The sequence below is a fragment of the Caretta caretta genome, chromosome 1, assembly GCF_965140235.1.
Source record: "Caretta caretta isolate rCarCar2 chromosome 1, rCarCar1.hap1, whole genome shotgun sequence".
Classification (NCBI taxonomy): domain Eukaryota; kingdom Metazoa; phylum Chordata; order Testudines; family Cheloniidae; genus Caretta; species Caretta caretta.
The window spans coordinates 78,838,085-78,861,455 of record NC_134206.1 but is presented as its reverse complement, the minus strand read 5'-3'; the positions used below and the strand labels follow the sequence as shown (position 1 = coordinate 78,861,455).

The window sequence follows — 23,371 nt, the reverse complement described above, 5'->3', positions numbered from 1 at the left end:
TGAGCGGTCTGGGAACCGGTAGAGAATACCCACACCTTGGACTTATTACAAGAGTTCTATCAGAAGTACCCCTGAGAACCCAAGTGCTGAGGCCCCTAGGAAGCACCCTCAAGTGGAGCGAAGGATAGAGTCAGAAATCAGAGCCTGCACCAGTCTCTGAGCAACCTAACGAGTACAGTTGGTCATTAGAAGGATGCTTGACTGTTTGGCTGGAAGAGTCAGAAGCCCAGCAGCAGCAGTTGTTCAGCAGCTGCTCAAAGCATTCATCCATGGCTGTGATAGCTCCTGTGCCTGTTTATTCTCAGCCTTGCCTCACATTAGTTAACCTGGTTCTGACTCCAGGCTCCAATTCCTGGCTACCGACTCCCACTCCAACCACTAGGACTGACTGTTCACATTCCGGTCATGTGACACAATATATGACAGAGGAGTCATAATTTATCCCGTTCCATTGCTAAACAAGTTGTTATCCTCATATGTTACCTGTTGTTTTCTGTCCCAGAGGATCCCCAAGGACTGAGGGCAAACTTCCTCATGACTATTGCAGTGGCCAATGTGTACAATGCAGTTTTAAATGCATCCAGCATAGGCTGTAGTGATTTGCAGAAAAGAAACTAAATCTGTCATGGCAGAAGGAATCTCCCTCTGGTGTTCTTAAATTGAGACAACATGGTTCAGTTTATAAAATGATATTAAGAAAGGAAGGCCTGAGAGTTAGCTATCCTTATCTGAAGAGTGTACTCACTAGCTAAAGAGATCCCACTTCTCTGCGTGTTTTTTTTCCTCAGTGTGAATTTATGAGGTCCCCAATGTTTTGATCTTTCCTGAACTGCTGCCACTACAAAAGAACCCAGTGTCAGATGCAAACAAAAATAAACAGTCAAATCCCTTAGCAGAGACCTGATATCTCCTTAGTTCTTTTTTTGATGTGGCCAAGATGAATGTAGGTTTGTGCAAGACAGTCTTTTGTAGGGCAAGCCTCTTTGGAGTGAAAAGATATAGCAGTGGAGAACAAGTATATCTCCTCTAAGTTGATTCTGAAGTTGGTAGTTTGGCTGTTGCCAGCCTTACTCTTTCCAGGAAAAGTGACTATGGTATTTGGACCTCTACCGTGAATGGCTTAGATGCAAAGACAGTCCGTGCCAAGGAAGTGGGTACCACAAAGGTAGTCAGAATCAAATGAAAGGTGCTGTGGCTATTTTCACAGAATCATTCTGTGACAAGGTTCCAGGTACCCAGGTTAGCATGCTCTACTTATTCAGAGGGTATTGTATGTGCTGACTTGGAAGATGGTGATACTTCTGTCTCAGTCTGTCATGCACCAGGGATGGTGACCTGAATGTGGGCTCATCTTTGAAACAGTGCTCCTTTCTGCCCCTACCAGACACTGATGCCGACGTAGTGGTCCAAACGAGGCCTCTGAATGTGGCTTGGGTGCTAGTAGTGGAATCATGGCTCAATGGGACCTTAACAGAGAGAGGCAGATCTGACGTCTAAAGGCCTGGCTGTAGCTCTGCTCAGTATATGAGGATGCTTGCATTAATTGCCACAGCAAAAATATTTCCAGACACACCTCCCTCGCTCTGAGTGTATTTGGAGAATGAACAAGATAGAACATTGCTCAAGGACGTGTCCTCCTCCAAGACAGAGTGAGCACTGGGAGCGTCTGTTGTTAAAAGACAGCACAGAATCACATGAAAAACATGTCTTAAACCCCAGTGACATAGCTTCTACTATAATGCTAGCATCCCCTATACAAAGGGGTGGGTGAGATTTCTAGGCTAACTGAAACTTAATTATACCTTTATCTATTTGCCAGAAGAATAAAAAAGAAAAAAATTATATTAAAAATACTAGCAATGGTAACTATACTAAATAATATGCACGAGGCTAAGGAAAATGTCACTGATTAAATGGACACTGCATGGGGTTCCATTTCACTGCCACTGGCTGTAACAGGTAGGAACTGAGGAGCGTTTGGGCCCACTTCACCCCTTATGTCTTCAGGTGGGAGAGCATAAAGGTACGTAGTGTGCAGGAATGGCTCCAATGGACACTGCTTTTAAAAATAATCTTACTTCACACACCAGGAATAGAATCCATGCAGACAATCACTCAAAGAGCTACAAGTTTACCTCTTTTGATAAGTCATTTCTTTCTTTGGCTTGTGCTTTGTGCGACACTTCTAATATTTCATATTTTCTTCTGAGCTCTGACAATTCATGTTCAAATGCATCTCGTTCACTATTAAAACAAAACCAGAATATTATGAGATTCATTCAATGAAATGAAAATAAGTCCTCAAACCTCGTGTATCTCTTTAATTTAATTCATCCTCTGTGTTCATTTAACATTGGCGTCTCTTTCCCTTCATTCAATGTAGCCACTATTAGTGCAAGTCCTTCACTTCTTCATTTCCTGTTATCTGGAACTGCTTTCTTGTGCCATCTAACCTTATTACTATTCAACTTTCAACTATTTTCATATTTCTCATCTGAAAACTCATCTGAAAACATATCTACACTACATTTCTCTCCTCGCTCTGCTTTTGTATTTCTCAAATTTAACTTTGGGCCATATTATTGTCTCCTTTTAACAATGGACAACGATAAAGCGTCTATGCCTATTCTTTAAATCTGTCAGAAGACTTTGATACAACCCACCATGACATTTGGTTGACTCTTTTGCAGACAGCTGCAGTAGTGAATGAAAATGCTTGAGTGACTTCATCCCCCTCTTTCTGAGAGAGCCCAAAGGATTGTTGTGAACAATTGTTCCTCTGTCCAGAAGGTTCTCTCTTCTAAAGTGGTACACGGAGCTATATCATCCTCTTGTTCAACATACTGTATGTATGATATTGCTGGGAAAGTTAGTGAAGGGACATGGGTTATAATGCATTTAGCATGCCTATGATTCTCCAGGTCTACATTTCTATAATATCTGACCCAGTCAGGGCTGCGGAACAAGTTATTCAGTGCCAGCTTGGGGCTGGGATAAAAACTAGCCAACTGTAATGCAACCCAAACAAGACTGACATAAAGTTGGCAAATAGGGTAAGGAGCCAGAAGACTTTGTAAAACTGAGTTCAATGTGGACACGCAGTTAGATCATGTGCTACTCCTGGTTTCCTGGATAGCACCCATGCCCAGAGTGCTTTTTCACCATCTGCAACCTACTCTCCCAAATGGAAACTTTGCCACAATTATTTACACTTTTGCCACCTTGAGATTAGATTGCTATAATGCACTCGCATAGGGCAACACTCTAAACTTTTCAGAGGCTGAAGCTAGTACAAAATTATGCGACTTGCTTATTAAATGGAGTTGTATATTAGAAGCACAGCAGATCAGTGATCCATGACATATATTGGTTTCCAATGAACTTTCAGGTAGAATTCAAACTGTTGGTTTTAATTTATAAGCCAAGAATGGTTCAAGACCTAGCTATCGGAGAGATCAACTCTCTCAATGACATATTGCCACACTTAAGATCAGCAGAGATGCCTGATCTTGCTCAATATAAACAAACAAGAGGGGGGCTGATGGCAAGTTGTTTTTTCTGTATGGAATCCTCAGTGTTGGAACTTAAACCCCCACTGATCTTCCAGATTTTTTAACCTTCTGGACACAGCAAAGCTCATCTGTGGGCTGGGTTGAAATATATATATTTTTGCGTTATTTTGCAATTGTAATTTACAGGATAGGCACTCACAGCATAAAATGAACGAACACCAGTAGTTACATTTTAGAAATAAGGGAAAAAATAGGTTCCTGAGGTAACTACAAGGATCCCGTCACAATGAATCTTTTAAATCTGTGCTCACACCGGAACCCACAGGGGAACTCTATTTCCAAATCTGTGGATCCCTAGGCCTGCCCCTTTGCATTGGTTTGCGGGCATCTCTCCCTCTAGCAGCATGAAGGGGAGCACAAAACCCTTTATTACTTAACTCTGTGAGGCATTTTGGGACTGTATTTTATTAAACTAATAAAAATATTAATATTTGTTTAGCTGAAATGCAAATAAAACAAGCCCACTATGCTATGCAACACTAACAATATGGATTAAAGAAAACCAGGAAGGATTCTATCATGTCCTTCAATAAATAGGAAAGAATCATGGGCCAAAATTTTCTAACTTGGATACCTAAAGGTAGGCTCCTAGAAAACATCATATTTAGGTACCTGAATAGGCTGATTTTTACAGGAGGGCCAGGCAACCCCAGGTCCCAATGAAGATGACAAGAACTGCACATGCTGAATATCTTGGAAAAGTCAGAACAGTTGAATAAACAGACCATTTCTGTTTAAGTGGTCTAATTTTTCAAAACATTCAGCACCTGCAGCTCTTTTCTTCTTTGGGAATGGTTTGCTTAGCCCTCCTGAAAAATCAGGCCACTTCAACTTTAGGCACCTAGCTTCAGGAAACCAAGTTTGAAAATTTTGTTCAGTGTTTCTTGAGGAACCAGACATAGCCATAAACTGAACAATTTACTTATCAAGTTGAGGAATAATTCATCCACAATATATTTGTGAGCAGGCATGAGCCAAAAAACAAAATGGAGTTCACATTAAGGGCTATCACCTTGATTAACAAAAATATTGACATAATTTTCTATGAATATCATTGAGCATATGTACTCTGGAGATGCACTGACCGTTTTACTTTATCATAGTTCTCCTGCCTGAAGTCACCTTGCTGAATCATCTGTTTGGTATCTGCTAGTTCTAGTGTCAAACGTTGACATCTAACTTCTAGCTCTGAACGACTTCTTCGCTCATCTTCATAGCTCTAAAAGTAAAAACATGTTTTAAAATAATCAAAGTTCCACTGATATTTACTTGACTTAATGATGTTGTAACTGTGAGAATAAAATCAAAAAAGACTTTTGTTGCATTAGCTGTAGTCTAGCTTTGTGTGTCCAAATGATGAGGCTTCCACCTCTTCTCTTGGCAGACTACTTCACAACCTAATAGATGTCTTACTATAAAGAAATACTGAGCTATATATATTTGGCCTACATTTTTCCTCTTCTTATTTTAATTAGTTGATTGTGACTTCTTTCTCACTCACATACTTCCCTGTTAGGTTTCATAGATTCATAGCGTTTAAAGTCAAAGGGATCTTTAGATCATCTAGTCTGATCTCCTGTGTATCACAGGCCATTAAATTTTACTCCAATAACTTGGTCTGCCTAAAGCATAACTTCCTGAATGGTATTTCTAAGAGCCTTTATTCCTCTTAATCCTTTTGTCAATATTCATTCTGCATTTTTCCTGATCTTGTTTTTTCTTAGCCCTTTAGAACACAATATATGGTAACACACTGGTAGTCAGCAAATCACTAAATTAATCTTAAACTTCTTGCCTGAAGCTCAATATGTAGATCCTAAATGTTTCCATTATTCAGATAGTGCATGTCAGCCCTAGCTTCATTAAGCCACCTACTCCATTATATTTTGGTTCATATGCTTTTGTGGAACTTGCTTCATTTATAAGAAAGCATGCATACAGAATACATGCTACAGATTATCTAACCTGACTCACAGACAGCTACCAAACCTAAGAACATTCAATATTTATAGCTAGCCATATCAGAGTTGCTCAGGGGGAAATCCTTTTTCTTGTGGCATTCCACTGTTTGATCTTTTGTCCTGTCAATATTTAACTTATTTGGCATTCAATCTCACCAGCCAGCTGCCTTACAATTTAAATACGGTGATGTGCGTACAGGCAGTAAAATACAACATTTCTGATTCAACATAGACAGGATGCTGCTTTCTAATTACTGGCATAAAAGGAAAAACAATAGATTTCAAATCCCTGGGATGGTCAGTCAATAGATAGAGAGATGCTGCCACCATGTGGTCAGGGGAAAACAAATCAAAGATGATAAAGCTTAAACTGATTACGTCTGTTTTTACATCACTGCAGTTATTGTAACATATCCCATTTTTAGAAGCATTCATTGACATTGGATTACCTTTCAGAATTTTAACTGTATTAAAAAAAAGGGATAATTTATTTCTAAGTAGCAGAATGGGTTAACATATTGGGGAAGAGCTTTCAAATTAGGATTCCAGCACAAAACAAAACATGTTTGGTTGTCACCACCTCTTATCCAACTAACGTTTGTCTCCATCATAAAACCATCACTCTTAATTCAGACCTGAGAAGGGGTAAAAATTCCAAATTCATGGGTGATGTATATTCAGGTCAGATTTAAGGTGGTCAGAAAGCAAGTGGTTGTGAAATCTGTAGCAATCTGGCATTTACTGCACATAAAATGAGTATAAGGATGTAGGAAAGGAAAAACCAAGTAACAGGGAGATGCAACTTAAACTTTTAACTTTATCCTTCTTATCTCTTTATGGCAAAATTTAATTCACCGTTGAATTTGCCCCCATGAGTGGGAGTGTCTGTTCAAGCCAGGCCTTGAACTGAAACAGTACGATTCATACAGATCATGACTGAGATTAAATGTCTTAAATTAACTTCTATTTCCGTAACTGTTAAATTTCCTCCTAATTTAAACAAAGATTGAACTGCTGGTTTATAATGTGCCTAGTTAAACTAGAAGGAGAGAAAATATTTTACAGCCAGCAGAACCTTAAGAGACGTTTTTCATTTGCATAGGTATAGTATCTAAAGACAGGAGAAAGTTAAACTATGGAAACAATACCAAATGATCATAAAAGGCATTATTTCATCTTTATTTTAAGTTAAAAATTCACTAAAGAAATAGAATTAAGTCAAAAAAGTGAGATAAGTGCCTTCAGCATTTCACAGGGTAAGGTCCTTAATTGGATATCATTATAAAAGTTTTAGTCTCTCCCTTATCTCAAGGGTGTTTTAAACGCTACTACATTTAAGTACCTACACCTATAATTATTTGAATGTAACTATATTAAGTACACAGTGATGGATGTTCTTTAGGAGAAAAGCAGGCAGTTGCATTTTTTTGAAGGGGAGGGAAGGTGAAGTAAGAGGGGATAGAGAAATGTTGTGCATGCACAATACATTATTATTTTCAAATCTCTTTAGAGTCATTTAAAATACAAATTTCTTCAAACAAGGTAGAAAAAACACTGGTTCACATCTATATCGCTGAAATTTTAAAATTAATAATTTACAGCACAAAAGCCATTTTTAATGTCCATTTATAAAATAAAATAAGACATTGTGATAACTCAAGAACAGACACTGCTTTAATTTTCCCAAAACACACATTTATAGGCTGAGCCAGCCATGAAAAGTTTCAGGGGAAAAGGTAAAATGAGTCAGCCTAAGCAACTATTATCGAGGATTTGGAAAAGAAAATGTGCTGTCGCAACCTTAACTACAGCGATGCAATTATCTTAATTCCAGCTTTGTGCACAACAGGGTAAATCTTAGATGTATTCTTTAAAAAGAAATTTTATGATATTGAGCGCAGCCAATGTTTCAATATACTTTGGAAAAAAAAAAGATATTTCTGCTTTTTTTGTGTCTCTTCCCCTTCTTTACAAGAAGGAAGACAACAGGATTTAAAGTAAATTTGAGTAACTTACTCCTTAATTGTAGTCACAGTCTTTTATTTGTGGCATCACAATTAATTGCTATGGGGTCCAGTTTGATATCATAAAGATTATTATTTCAGTCAAGGGACAAATAGCAAGAGCAGGTGAACATCAAAGCACCGCAATCCTGTTTTCAAATCTTTAGCAATAAATAAAAATAGGGAAAGAATAAAACCAAGAAATTTAAAAAATTAATAAAAAGAGGTAAATGTGACAGTCCAGCAGATGTGTTTCCAAACAGAATATTTGTCAAAGTTTTCCATTAGGTTTTGGTTGCTACTTAAAAATTTTTATTAAATATGCACCCGATTACAGTGATACAGATTTTCATTATTAGTACAAATATTAAGCAAATTAATATTGTGAGAAAACAATTGCTTTGCAAGTATTAAAAAAAAATGAATGCCCCGCTATTAAACCTCTAGTCTCCTACCTGATCTGAAAAGTAACTGGAACGGAAATGTACCCATTTGACAGAACAGGGTTATTTTATTACTTATTTTCATAGCTGGGTTACTAAAGCATACAAACCTCCATCACACACTTCAACTGGGACTTGTAATAACTTAAATCTTCTGATAAGCTGTCTTTTTTCATCTGTAGTTCATTTACTTCTTTTCTTAATGGTTGGACTACTTCATAGAATCGAATCTAGAAAAGAAAGCAAACAACACTGTCACTCCTCAAAAATACAGATATTAAAAAAAATGCAGATAAATTCTAGTAAGAGAACAATTAAAACATTTTATGCCACTAACTTAAAAATCTCATATTTGTTTTTCAAAAAAGTTAATATTTTCAATTAACACATACACTACTTACTACATATCTTTTTACATGTACTACTCTATTACACTGGGCTAATCTACAGTAACGCTGTAAGTCAATCTAAGTTACGCTATTTCAGTTACATAAGTTATAGTGTAGACATATAGTGTAGTGCATATAGTTATGGTGTAGACACCGCTGTAAGTCAACCTATGTCAATGTGAGACACTCTCCTGTCGACATAGCTTTCGCCTCTCGGGGAGGTGGAGTACAGACTTTAACGGGAGAGTACTCTCCCATCGACTTAGCGTATGTTCACAGACCCACTAAATCAACACCGCTGCATTGATCGCAGCAGTGCCGATTTAGCCGGTAGTGTAGACACGGACACTGTTTGTACTCAATAGTCCTTCAGACTCAATTTTTTGTTGTTTTTATTCTTTCCACACTAAGCATTCATACTAATTAGATGCAACAGATTAGAGTACCACAATAGTAGCTTCTCTTACTCCATTTTATGTTCATTCAACCATTAAACACGCAACTAACATAAAGCAGTTGATGTCGCTCATGATTCTCACATATTTCCTTCATACTTCTAAAAATTATCTCACCAAGTTTAAAATCAACATTACCCCTTCTCCCCCCACCACTTCTGAACAGAAACGTTTTTATTCATCATGCCAGGTGAAGTCAATGAGGAGCAAAATCATAATCCCTGTCAGTCACACATAATCACCAACACTGCTAAAAGCACTACTTTGTAGATGCACAGATGGTACATGAATTATCCTCCATTTCCTTCTGCTGCAAGTGAGAGAGAGAGAAAGAAAGAGGACGATGACCAATCACTGGGGTGTTTATTGAAAGGAGCTCCAAAGTAAAATATTGACTCCCAAAATGTTGATGCTTATCTATTTAAATTTGAGAAAAGAAAGAAAAAGGGAAATTCAGCTTCAAAAGAAATAAGAATTCTAATGGTCTCTACTTTAGAATGAGCATTGTCAAGCATTTATGAGTAATTCTTCCAATCATCACAATGAGATCCATTTTTTTCCAGCTTCTCATTTATAACAGATACAAGATTAATTACACCGTGTAGTTTGTATTCTGACAAACACCTGCTTCTATGGTGAATGGCCTTACCAGTGATCCCATTATAAAATTTATTTTCAAAGCTTTCTTATAGCAGGCTTTAAAAGCCCTTACTGAAAGGGCTTTAGCCAAAGTCAAATAGGCCTTTTTAAAAGATATAGAAACATGAAAAGTTGAAATCATACAAAATATATTTTAAAAAATGCACAAATCTGTGCATTATATATATATAAATCTGTTTTTCTATATCAATACTGCTGGGATCATAAGTATGTGGTTTGGAAAAGCTACGAATTAAATATAGAGAATGGTGGAATGCACTATTTGCTTATGCAATGGCACACCATACATGTACAAGCACACACACAGGTTGGCACCACAGTTATTTAACTATCCACCTTCAGTCAAACTTTATTCCTCCCTTTCATTTATAATGCTTTAAAACAGATCATTTCATCTATCACCTTTGAAGTCCTGAAGTTCTTTTTATATTATACATAGAATCATAGAAGGTTAGGGTTGGAAGGAACCTCAGGAGGTTATCTAGTCCAACCCCCTGCTTGAAGCAGGACCAATCCCCAATTTTTGCCCCAGATCCCTAAATGGCCCCCTCAAGGATTGAACTCACAACCCTGGGTTTAGCAGGCCAATGCTCAAACCACTGAGCTATCCCTCCCCCCAATACTATATATGATCTGTGAATAGTTTTTTTTTTTTAAATAAGTCCAACTTTAGAATTATATTTAATTATCAACAAAGAAGTGGGGATTAAGACATGCCTGTATTTTTTTTTTTTTAAGTCCTCCATGTGATGGTACACATAGTGTCATTAGAGCCATTCTAGAGACCTGCTGCAGACTAGAACTGGCCTCCTTGGGTCAAGTAAGTCACATTTATTTTATTCCTTTTACCGCGTGAAGGTAAACAAGGCTAAATTCAAAAAGGAACTCAGGCACTTACCTGCCATTTTGGCACCTAAATCTGAGACTTAGGCTTTGTCTACACTGGCAAGTGAACGACAAAATTTTGTCATTCAGAGATGTTAAAAAAATACCCCCTCAGAAAGACAAAAGTTTTGTTGAGGAAAAGCGCAGGTGTGAACAGCGCTTGGTCGGCAGGAGCACTCTCCTGCCAACAAAGCTACCGCCATTCATTGGGGGTGGAAGTTTTTTGTCAGCAGGAGAGCTCTCTCCTGGACAATCAGCAGCTATACTGCGCACCTTTTAGCGGCACGGCTGTAGCTGTACAGCCATGTCGCTAAAAGCTGCGTAGTGTAGACAAAGCCTTAGGCAGCTACTGATATTCACAAAATTCCTGCTCAAATGCCTCCTAACCGCACAGGTGCCTAAACTTGTTTGGTGCCTAAATTTCCCTAGGTACCAATGTTTCTGCCTCTAGGCATGCACACTCCAGCCTCGCTTTAGGTGGCTGGCTGCCTAAGCCCCAGAGCAAGTCACAAACTGGGGGAAGATAAGCCGAAGAATGCCTACCTTGCATGCAGAACTCAATCCAGTATGCATGCTCAAAGGCAGTCTCGCTCCATGTGCAAGAAGAGGAGGAGGAGGCACTCCCTCATAACTTTTAGCCTAGTGATTAGGGTACTCACCCAGGATGTGGGAGTCTACTGGTTCAGGCTAGCCCCATGCTGATGAGGAAAATGGATTTGAACAGGAGTCTGCCACTGCTCAGGTGAATGCCCTAACCACTGGGTTACGGGATATTCTCATGTGAGGCTCCCTCAATCGCTTCTCTTGAAACTGTTCCGCTGTATATAAAAGGTTTCAGAGGAACAGCCGTGTTAGTCTGTATTCGCAAAAAGAAAAGGAGTACTTGTGGCACCTTAGAGACTAACCAATTTATTTGAGCATGAGCTTTCGTGAGCTACAGCTCACTTCATCAGATGTATACCGTGGAAACTGCAGCAGACTTTATATACACACAGAGAATATGAAACAATACCTCCTCCCACCCCACTGTCCTGCTGGTAACCAGTCGGAGAACACTTCAATCTCTCTGGTCACGCAATCACAGACATGAAGGTCGCTATCTTAAAACAAAAAAACTTCAAATCCAGACTCCAGCGAGAAACTGCTGAATTGGAATTCATTTGCAAATTGGATACTATTAATTTAGGCTTAATTAGAGACTGGGAGTGGCTAAGTCATTATGCAAGGTAGCCTGTTTCCTCTTGTTTTTTCCTACCCCCCCCACCCCCCCACAGATGTTCTGGTTTAACTTGGATTTAAACTTGGAGAGTGGTCAGTTTAGATGAGCTATTACCAGCAGGAGAGTGAGTTTGTGTGTGTATGGGGGTGGGGGGGATGTGAGAAGATGTGAGAAAACCTGGATCTATGCAGGAAATAGCCTGACTTGATTATGTAAAGAGTTGTCACTTTGGATGGGCTAGCACCAGCAGGAGAGTGAATTTGTGTGGGGGGGTGGAGGGTGAGAAAACCTGGATTTGTGCTGGAAATGGCCCACCTGTTGATCACTTTAGATAAGCTATTACCAGCAGGACAGTGGGGTGGGAGGAGGTATTGTTTCATATTCTCTGTGTGTATATAAAGTCTGCTGCAGTTTCCACGGTATACATCTGATGAAGTGAGCTGTAGCTCACGAAAGCTCATGCTCAAATAAATTGGTTAGTCTCTAAGGTGCCACAAGTACTCCTTTTCTTTTTGTATATAAAACTACTTAATCACTGAGGCTGAGAGTGTGAGAATGACTCTAGCCTGGCAGGAAGGGCACTCACCCAGGAGGTGGGAAACTCAGGATTAGTCCCTCTGCTCCATTGTCTATTTATTTATTTATCCAAAATGGAACAGCTCAACAGGAGAGACTGAGGGAGTCCTACATCAGAATATTCCATAGCCCAGTCATTAGGGCACTGATGTGAGAGGAGGCAGAACACTGTTCACATTCCTTCTCCACATCAGGCAGAGGGGGCTTGAACCAGCTGTCTCACACACCCTGTGTGACTACACTAACCACTGGGCTGAAAGTCTACGTTTCTCGTTGTCCCTGGCACAGAAATTTAGATGCATTTTATACTTTTCAAAATTTATTTTGCAGGGTAAGGGCAGGGGAAAGCCAACACAAAACTTCGAATGTCCAGGCTAGTCTCTGTGTTGGAAAAACTACAAGATTCTCTTAAACTTCAGTTCGTCTCTGAAAACACTAATACGATAAACATTTATTGTGTTTCAGTTCCTTTTACATTAAATTTGCTCATTTTACAAATAAAAAGATGGTTTCGCTAGCTGCAGTCCTAGAAATTCAAGCTGTCAAGAGCTGTGGGATATCAGTTAAGACTGCATTTTTCCCTGTTCATCTAATAAAAATTCTACATGAAAAGTTCTTTCCTTAGTTTATTCAAGTTCTGTGCAAACCCATTGAAGACAATGGGATTTCACGGGTGTAAGTGAGGAAATAATTCTGTTGACTGCGCATAAGGAACAGAAGTATGTAGAGATGACAAGAATAGCAAAATTTATATTTTAGTCACTAAAGCACATAATACTCAGTACACACAAATTTTTGAGACACCGATGTAATTTATACATAGACACTTTGCAGAAGAAAAATGTAATTTAAGGTTTATGGGTTTTTTTCCTCCTGGTTGATATTAGGTGTCTGGAAATACAGATTTGCTGGTACTTCTGTCCTGTCTGTACTTGATCCACAACAGGTGTCTGTTACCTTTATAAAACTTTAGAAACTTCCATGCAATATCATGAATAAATGGGACTTACCTTACCTGTAGAACCTGTAGTAAGGAGAGCACATAATTCTAAAGTTCCTTAATTCTTTTAGAACTATTTGCAAATTACATTTAAAATGTTAGTTACATGCTCTGTGCCACAGCAAAATATCACTTAGCACCACCTTGTGGAAAAAATGGGAACAGTAACCAAAACAAAACACTCAATTTACTAGCTAAAGCAGTAGTTTTCAGACTATTTGTATTGGTGACCCCTTTCACACAGCAAGCCTTTAAGCATGACCCTCCTCATACATTAAAAACAGGGGGAGTGGGGGGGAAATTTAATGGAAGCTGACAGCCCCACGGAGCGGATAGCTCATGACCCCCATGTAACCACCTTGCAACCCTGAGGGGTAACGACCATCAGTTTGAGAACCCCTGAGCTAATGTCTGCTATCTATATTAACCTATAAAATACTAGAAATTAAACTTGTGATATCCTTTAGTTCAAAATCTAGATAGAATAAACTTGTTTAAAGGATACTTTCTGCTGTAAGCCTGGTATAGAAAATTTACAGACTAAGGACTATATAATATAAGAACGGCCATACTGGGTCAGACCAATGGTCCATTTAGCCCAGTATCCTGCCTTATGACCATGGCCAACGCCAGGTGCTTCAGAGGGAATGAACAGAATGGGCAATCATCAAAGATCCATCCCATGTCATCCATTCCGAGCTTCTGGCAAACAAAGGCTAGGGACACTCAGAACATGGTGTTCCATCCCTGCCCATCTTGCCTAACAGCCATTGATGGACCTATCCTCCACGAACTTATCTAGTTCTTTTTTGAATCCTGTTATAGTTTTGGCCTTCACAACATCCCCTGGCAAAGAGTTCCACAGTTCTTATTTTCTTATGGATCCAAGGAAAGATCCTTCATCTCTGCACTGTTTAGATTCTAACAGGGCAGAATAACTGAACGAGAACATGGATTGTTGTTCCAGGAAGTCTGTGTGTTTCAAACTCATATGCTCACTCTGTTCCTTCCTTTGCCACTTAACTTCCCTGCTGCCTACTATGCAAGTAAAACAAATCTCATCCACTTCTTGGTCTCATCATTTCAACCTATTAGGCATTAAAGACTGGGTTTTAAAAGGCTTCTTCTTTCTGTTTGAATGCCACTTTTAATGACTGAATTATATTAGGAAGAGGCCCAGCAATAGGAGTCTCATTTCTAGTGCAGGCGGCCTGTGGGTGGTGATAAAAGAACCTGAGTTCTAAAGGCTTCTCCCTGCTTTCTTCACAGGTACACTGTGAGTCAGAAAGAGTGCATTAAGGTACTCATTATGACCTTTACAAACAGGTTACTAAACCATGATCATTTGTATTTTGAATAGCAATACAGAATAGCAATACAGAACACAAAGTACTCACAGAAACATATTCAGGGATAGAAAGCTCATCTTCAGGGAGAGATTTCAGTTTTTCATAATAATCTTCTGTCAATTCCAAATCACGCAAGCTGCGACGGATATCTCCGGCTCGCTCCCTTAACTGATGATTTGTTTCTTCTAGTTGTTTTTGCCTCATTAAAATGGTTTCCATTTCCTGTTTCATTAGCTCTTGATGTTTTCTATGTAAATGTATCAGAAAATTATGATAAACATGTCTAAAGTATCAATAAATCCTCACAATACTTGAGCTAGGCAAATAATTATTATCCTAATTTTCAGATGAGAACAAGAGTTCACAATTAATATAATCCTACCAAAAAAACCCCCAAAAAAACACTTTGCTAACTAGAATTTGTCTACATTACCTCGCTTTCAGCGACATGGCTGTGCCACCACAGCCGTTCTGCTAAAAGGCACGCAGTGTAGCTGCCGTTTGTCAGCAGGAGAAATCTCTCCTAATGATAAAAAGACTTCCACTCCCCATGAGCAGCAGCAGCAGCTCTGTCGGCAGGAAAAAGCGCTGTTCACATTGGCACTTTTCATCAGTAAAACTTTTGTCATTTGGGAAGGAGGGTGTTAAATACCCCTGAACGACAAAAGTTTTGCCAACGAAGTTCCAGTACAGACAAAGCCTAAGACAACTCTAGTTAAAGCAACATTAACACCCAAACAACTTCAATTCACACCTTATCATCCAAATATAATCACACTCACAGAGACAACCTCCACAACAGACTGCGTCTCACTTCCAACATACAGCCATCATAATGCACTCATCAAGGTTCTTAGAAATCACACTCAAACAAGGAACTTTAACTCCGATCTCCACAAATGTTAATATGCTACTAATAGACTTTTTAAAATGTTACTACCTAAAGTTAGGTAGGTTGATCATGAGTGATGAAGGCATATACAGCATTGTAAACTGGTTGAATCTCTTAACTGCTCACTTCCAAACATCTGAACATCGAAAGAGTTTGTTTGTTTATGTTTTTGTAGATCCACAATTGTTGTAAAGAAAGCCTACTTCTTTTGTATACTGGTTGAACTCCACTGAAAAACACTTTCAATCTAAACTGTTCTTTCAGGAAGGGTTTTATTTCACCCTGTTTTGTTTTTTAAACAAGCACCCAAAAAGTTTTAATTGGGTTGGTGTACAAGGTTTCAGGATAAATCTTGATCCAATATATTTTTTGAGGTTCACCAAAGCAGGCCTAGTCCACAAAAGGGATATGTTCTGAAGAAAGATAAGCATAAGTTATTGATGGGCAGAATATAAAGGTAGTAGACAGAGGAGGGTAGAAGAAAGTCACTCAGCTGTTTTAGGTCTCTGGCCCTAATAATTTGTACAGTACATAGCACTTTTTCCTCTGTACAGATACCAGAGCACTTGACAAAAGTTAGATAAGCATAAGATGGCACAACTAAGCACACAATTGGAAGACATTTTTCCAAGAGCCACTGTGCTCTTAAGTCTGAGACCAGTTCTGCCACAAATTACTCCTGCGGATTCTGCACTACTGCACACGTGCATAATTAATGAGCTCTGCAGATTTCAAATTTTTTGCACCAACAAAAGCTTCTGCCAAAATGTTGCTGCAGTTCCACTTTTAACCCACCAGAGGGCCTGTGGTGATAGAACACAGTGGCAGCTCACAACCAGATAAGGAAGAGAAAGCCTGCCTTCTTCACAGAGCCTGTGGCCAGGTCAGGAAATGGGTTATGGGGGCGCGGGGGTGTCAGACAGGGGCACATAAGGGCTAGTGGGGGAGGGCAGACTGGAGCATGGGCAGAATGGGAGCGGAGGCACAAGGCCACAGGGGGGAGGGAGGTGCAGACACACATGGGGACTGGGGGAGGGGGTGCAGGGCTACATAGGGCTGGGTGAGGGCACAGAGACACATGGGGACACGGGCAGATGTGCCTGACTGAATGGGAGAGGCTAGGGATCAGCCAGGGTATGCATGGGAAAAGCTTCCTAACAATCCCTCCCCACCCCCACAAAAAACCTGTTCCATACTTCTCTCACCCATACCCAACAACCCTCCAAGTTCACACCCAGGTTCCTTCCCAGCAATCTACTTCCCTCTCCCTCGGCTCCTCTGTTACCCTTGACTTCCCCAAGCCTTTTCACTGTTTCTGAGGGGTGAGAAAATATGATTCTGTATTCTAGTTTAAATGAATTATTACTCAAGAGTTCTCTATTAATATGCCTAGTAAGGAATCTATTTGTCAAAAAACATTTCCTGAATCGTTTTTGTTTTCTGTTTTGTTACATACATACTTGCTGACAGATATTTTGAAGTAAATGACCAAAAACAATTGAGACTGGTGTGATTATATTGTGTTATTTTGACAAATAAAATATGCAGAATTTTAAAATATTGTGCGCAAATTTTTTAATTTTTTTTGGCACAGAATTCCACCAGGAGTATCAAATCTTCTACAGAAAGAGACTTGCAGAAACTCACAACTTCTCTGTGCTTGAGTTTATGTATCTCCTGCTGTGTTGCGAGACTTCACTAAATAAGATACCACACTTCACAATCCTTCTTAAGACCAGTCAGTAGAAGTGAGAACAGAACTCCTTAATGAGGTATTTTGTCAACACCAAATCTAGCTTTAGGTTCTAGACAATTGTAATGTTTCAGAAGACTCAAGTCAAAATCAATATTTACCCAAACACTAGAAGCACTTCTGCTCAATTAAGGCTCTTTCAGGGCCAAATGAGAGTTTTCTAAACTGTCATTCCCTCCCATCTCCCCAAGCCATTCAGGACATAGACTTATTAAAAAAGAGTTGTAAATGTATTATTTTTTAAGTGGGGAAAGTATTACTCCTAATCGAGCCCTTTATTCACAAAACAGCAGAGATTCTTACTTATATTAAAGTTTCAAGTACAATTTAGGTTCAGTCAGGGCTAGTAGTGAAAGTTTCAGCAAGTTACAGTTAGCAGTTTTAAGTGAAGGTTTAGAATGGAAAGTTTATACAACCTATAATAAAGCTGCTCTTCCAGTAACCTACATCCCGTCATGTTTTATTTCCTACCACTGCATTTAGATCAATAGTACATATTAATGCTGAAGTTGATTTGTTTATTCTCGTACCTGGCATCTTCTTGCTGTAATGCCAGCTGGTTGTCTAGTCGTAAAGATAACAGCTGCTTCTGGTGGATTGTATCATTAAGCTTCTCTTCTAGCTCTTCAATCTAAAAGCAATTAAAGAGAAAAGAGAAAAATGACTTACCTTGCTAACTTCTCCTGAAACATTTTCTGACAAAAGCAATACCCTATACTACCTTCCACTAAAAAAGTTAAGAAAAATAGCAGAGGTCTGAATTAGTCAGGAGACTGCTATTTTGATTGTTTTATGAAAACCCAAAAATGTTCTAGACACCTGCCAAAAGAAATAAAGAAATTATACCTGTCCCAAAGTACCTACAAAGTAAAGCTCCAATTCTATAACTGGATTCACAAAGGCCGAGGCATCCGCTTGCTCAGATTCGATTGCAGGATTTGGCCTAAATTCAACTTACAGACAAGTGCAAGTTATAAACAGATATCAACAGAAGAGACTGAGCCCTGGTTTACGCTTATGTCGGTATAACTACAGTTGCTCAGGGATGTGGAAAATCCACACCCTTGAGTGATGCAGCTATACTGACGAAACTCTCTTCATAGACAGGGCTTCTCTCATCGACACACCTACTGTCTCACGGAAAGGTGGAGAAGCTCTCCCATCAGCATAGGTAGCATCTTCATTAAATGCTACAGTGGCACACTTGTACAAGTGCAGCTGCACCGCTGTAAGTGTAGACAAGGTCTAGGATAAAGGTAACAATAATAAAACTATACACTACTGTAGTAAGACATTATTGCACTTCCCCCTACCTAAGCTTCCCTCCCCATACTTCTTGTAAATGAGATGGGACAAGATATAGAATCTCTCGCTTCGAAGTCAGTCCACATTTCCACAGACAAGCTTTCCCATTTGACCACCACTCAAAAGTCTACAATTCAGTGTTTCTCAACCTTTTCAGGCTGGTGATCCCTTAACTCCCTTACATTTTTTAGTCTTCTGTAGTAAATGCATGTGATAGCCCTCTGTAGTGTGTGTCTGTGTGTTTTGAGAGGCTGACAAAGAATTCTTGACTTTGAATGGTAAGAGTGCCTGGGCACTAGTATTTTCTTTGGTTTAGACTTGTAATAAGCACAAGACTAAAGTAAAAAGAAAAGGAGTACTTGTGGCACCTTAGAGACTAACAAATGTATTTGAGCATAAGCTTTCGTGAGCTACAGCTCACTTCATCAGATGCATCCGATGAAGTGAGCTGCATCTCACGAAAGCTTATGCTCAAATACATTTGTTAGTCTCTAAGGTGCCACAAGTACTCCTTTTCTTTTTGTGGATATAGACTAACGTGGCTGCTACTCTGAAAAAAGACTAAAAGTATTGTCACAAGAATTCCTAAGTTCTAACCCCAGCTCTGTTTGTACTAAAGATATATCCTCGGGAAGTCAAATAATTCCTTCATGTCTCAATTTTCCCATCTTTTACCTTCTATAAAAAACAGGGAAGATATTTTGGTACCTACCCTACAGGAATATTATGGAAAATTGAAGTCTGTACAGTACTCTTGTCATAAATATAAAGGGAAGGGTAAACACCTTTAAATCCCTCTTGGCCAGAGGAAAAACCCTTTCACCTGTAAAGGGTTAAGAAGCTAAGATAACCTCGCTGGTACCTGACCAAAATGACCAATGAGGAGACAAGATACTTTCAAAGCTGGAGGGGGGGGACAAAGGGTTCTCTCTGTCTGTGTGTTGCTTTTGCCCAGACCAGAGCAGGAATGCAGGTCAGAACTCCTGTAAAGAGTTAATAAGCAATCTAGTTAGATATACGTTAGATTCGGTTTTGTTTAAATGGCTGATAAAATAAGTTGTGCTGAACGGAATGTATATTCCTGCTTTTGTGTCTTTTTGTAACTTAAGGTTTTGCCTAGAGGGATTCTCTATGTTTTGAATCTGATCACCCTGTAAGGTATTTACCATCCTGATTTTACAGAGGTGATTCTTTTACTTTTTCTTTCATTAAAATTCTCTTTTAAGAACCTGATTGCTTTTTCATTGTTCTAAGATCCAAGGGTTTGGGTCTGTGTTCACCTATGCAAATTGGTGAGGATTTTTAGCAAGCCTTCCCAAGGAAAGGGGGTGTAGGGCTTGGGGGGGATTTGAGGGAAAAGAGGTTTCCAAGTAGGCTCTTTCCCTGTTATTTTTGTTAGACACTTGGTGGTGGCAGTAGTAAGATCCAGGGACAAAAGGTAAAATAGTTTGTACCCTGGGGAAGTTTTAACCTAAGATGGTAAAAATAAGCTTAGGGGGTTTTTCATGCAGGTCCCCACATCTGTACCCTAGAATTCAGAGTGGGGAAGGAACCTTGACAACTCTGAAAGTGCTAAGAAGTATTAAGTCAAGAATGAAAGTGAACTCGTAAGCCTAGAAATTTCCACAGGGCTGAAGCACATTGCATAAGAAAGCTCACATTTTCACCTCTGTACCTTTCACCTGATTTCAGTTAGAGCAACTGAAGTTGACTTGTATATTGAAGTTATTCAAGAACCGTGAATGAGGTAGTATATAAAGTACTTTTCTAGACTTAAGCAGTTGTTGTGGAATAGGGCACACATATACACAATCACATACTTCCTTACTTTGGTCAGATATTCCACTTTCAAGTTGTCAATCATTAAGTTTTTCTGAGATAACTCTATTTTCAGCAATTGTAGATTATGAAGCAATTCCTTCCGCTCAATCAGTTGCCTAGTGATTTTGGTGGTACCTTCTCTCTCTTCAGAAGAGGAAATGTCATCTGTTGGTACTGTAGTCTCTAAACTAATATCTTCAGACTCCAGGGAGCTGGAGATATTTGCTTTCTTGGTTTCCTTGGAGCCCTTCCGTGACATTTTTCTTTCTATTTGAAGAGGTTTTTATGGTTATGATTTGATCTGAGAACCCTGTAGAGTGAAATGCAGAAGTCAGAACAATTAAGAGAAAAGGTATTAAAAGATTATGAAAAACTATTAACCAACACTTTAGATTTCCTGCTCAATGTTTGGTCTATCCTTTCACCTGTAAGAGATGTTTGTAGGATGCTGTAAAATAAAATCTTTCCCCAGAACTCTGTTTCTGGGGCTTTCTACCTTCCACAACAGCAATGGCCTTCTCTCCAGAAGGACATTCTAGGCTCATCATTACCAATGGGTGGTGTCACCAGTGCTAGAATGAGCTACATATGGATTGTCACAGTGGGATTTCACCTTGCTCAGTCTCAGCATAGTGCCTGACCCCCTCATTAATCACATGCTTTGCACTGCCTATGCAGCATTGCAAAAGGACACCATGGGTTTTTGGTTCAGTCTCTCCCACATTTCTCTCATTCAATCTCCCTCTTTCCCAGAGGCATGGAACATAATATATGGCAGAGATCCAAATGAGGGACATACTTATTATTCATGCAGCAAACTTAAATGACATGGGAAAGATTCCTTAAGCTTCCATACATAACTTTCTAATCCATATCAGTTCTTATACCATCCTCTCTAACATACTATCTGAATGCCTCCCAGTCGTGCCTGAAGCAAACTGACCACACATCTATCAAATGTGTTTTGTTCTCTCTCTCAGCCTCTCCCCAGAAGATAACTGTGCATCCCATACAATGTTTTGGGTTTTGTTTGTTTGTTTGTTTTTTTTGGGGGGGGGGGGTCATAACACTTGACCCTGTGTTTATGTTAGGAAAGGAAAGTCAAAGAATGGTGCCTTGCACCTGCAGTGGGGATGCTCCAGTCGGACCCTTACTTTAGTCTTCCTTGCATCCACAAAGCCGAGCTCGCTCTCCACCACAGCCCGTGCCCTGCCCCTTCATCCCTAATAAACAGCCTGTTTAAACACAGAAGTGGGGAGTACCAAGCCACCATCCCTCAGACTGAGGGGCGGTGGAGAGGCCTGACCACGGGGGCAGGGTCACAGCAGGAGGGCTGGAAGTCGCCCTAGGGCAGGAGTGGCTCCTGGTCCCAATGAACACCAGTGGAGCCCGGCCTGCGCCATCCCGGACCCCACTCGGGCTTCCCTCCTGAATGACCCCGGGCACATCGCCTACCGGCCCCGAGCCGCCCAAAGGCCTGCGCGCAGCGAGGGGCTGGCGTGTTTGAACGTGTTATTACATATCTGCGTATAGCCCCGCACGAACCATTACCGGGGCGAGCGGCAAAACGAGGCTGCCCCGTGAGAGCCGCCGGGGCGGATCCCCGCGGCGCAGGCCGGTACGTTTCGGGAGGCGACCCTCACTGCAGCCCTGCCCCGTGCACTGCCCGGCTAGGCGGGAGAGGCCCCTGCAGCCGGACTCACCTCCGGCAACTACCGACCAACAGCTCAGGCTTCACCCCGGAAAGGGCGGGGCTGTTAGCTGCCGTCACCAAGACAACAGCACTCGCGCTAAAACCAAAGAACGAAGGGAGCAGCGCCAACCGACCCGCTCTAGTCGCAATGCATGCTGGGACCCGCAATCCCCTTCCATCCCAACGGCCCAAACAGCACAACGCGCATCCGAAGTGTTTCCGGCGCGGGCCGCAGTGCATGCTGGGAGCTGTAGTCTCCGGTTCCGCCTGCCGTTCCGGTTCCGGCAGGGTCGAGTTGCTTGCCGGGAGCCTCTCGCCTGGTGCTGGTTCTTCCCTGGGGTACTGGCTGGCGCTACTGCGGGCAGGATGTTGACCTCGCGCACGTTCCTGAAGCGGACGCGGGCGGGTGCGGTGATGAAAGTGGTGCGCGAGCACTACCTGCGCGAGGACATCGCGTGCGGGGCGGCCGCCTGTGAGCAGTGCGGGCAGCAGCCCGGGGAGCCCCGCCTCGAGGCCCAGCCCAGCGGTGCCGCCAGCAGCCTCTGCCCCGCCCCGCACTACTTGCTGCCAGACACCAACGTCCTGCTGCACCAGGTACCAACCCCCGCCCACTCCCGAGGGTGAGGGAGCTGTGCGCGTGGGGCTTGGGACTCACGCAGGGGTCAGCATCGTTCTGTGCGGCGTAGCCGTAGCCGTGTGGGTCCCGGGATATTGGAGACAGGATCCCTCACCCGTCTTCTCTCAGGATTCGCTGGTCAGGCCTCCAGCAATCCGAGATCCGGTCAAACGTCAGGAGGCTTAAACCTCATAAATGCGGTTTTCTCTTTGTCGGCCTGGCAGTGTCTGCTTTGCCGTGCTTTCTGGCCGCGGTTTCAAGCATTTCCCCACAGCCCCGGGGATATAAACCTCCTCTTTCCGAAATCTGAGCCCAGCTTCCCTTGTAATCGCTTGTCTCCAGGAGCTGGGACTTAAAGAAAAACACCAAATGTTGTGAGACATGCGATCAAATCAAGAGAGTGGCAGCACCAGCGCCATCGCTTTTGGGATTCCCTGTCCTTCGGGCCAATGCTGAATTTGGCTTCCTTGATGATACTGTTGGGGGGTCAGGGCTGCCACTGCTGGGAGCTGAAGTGAATCTCCTCTCTCCACCTAATCAAATTCATGGCTGACAGCTTTTGAAAATCCCACCCAAGGTCTCCAGGCAGGGTATGGGGACAGCTCCTTAGGGGCTAGAATTTCCACCGTCTGCTCCCCAGCCGCCAGGGTGAGGCAGGTCTGGGCATCTCATCATTCATTTTATCTTCTGGCAATCATGTGTCAGGATCAGGTAAACACTTCCACTGAATGCATCTGATGAAGTGAGCTATAGCTCACGAAAGCTTATGCTCAAATAAA

The 23,371-nt window shown here is 41.1% G+C and overlaps 2 protein-coding genes across 9 annotated transcripts in view; one reads left to right on the top strand and one right to left on the bottom strand.

The window, feature by feature from the left end:
• PIBF1 (progesterone immunomodulatory binding factor 1) overlaps positions 1-22,231 on the bottom strand; it is a 172,049-nt gene extending 149,818 nt beyond the window's left edge. For 3 of the 7 annotated variants that reach the window (XM_048852172.2, XM_075129007.1, XM_075129014.1), the window contains exons 1-7: positions 21,987-22,122; positions 20,291-20,593; positions 17,688-17,788; positions 14,561-14,759; positions 8,090-8,209; positions 4,658-4,791; positions 2,136-2,244 (exon numbers count right to left, since the gene is read on the bottom strand). In XM_048852172.2, the coding sequence (XP_048708129.1) occupies positions 2,136-2,244; positions 4,658-4,791; positions 8,090-8,209; positions 14,561-14,759; positions 17,688-17,788; positions 20,291-20,542 (915 nt within the window). In that variant the 5' untranslated portion in view covers positions 20,543-20,593; positions 21,987-22,122. The other 4 variants (XM_048852196.2, XM_048852179.2, XM_048852188.2 and 1 more) reach the window with 4 other exon arrangements.
• Positions 22,232-22,241: 10 nt separating this feature from the next.
• Positions 22,242-23,371, top strand: part of DIS3 (DIS3 exosome endoribonuclease and 3''-5'' exoribonuclease) — a 32,952-nt gene continuing 31,822 nt past the window's right edge. For both annotated transcript variants that reach the window (XM_048852146.2, XM_048852136.2), the window contains exon 1: positions 22,242-22,570. In XM_048852146.2, the coding sequence (XP_048708103.1) occupies positions 22,343-22,570 (228 nt within the window). In that variant the 5' untranslated portion in view covers positions 22,242-22,342. The remainder of the gene's footprint in view (positions 22,571-23,371) is intronic.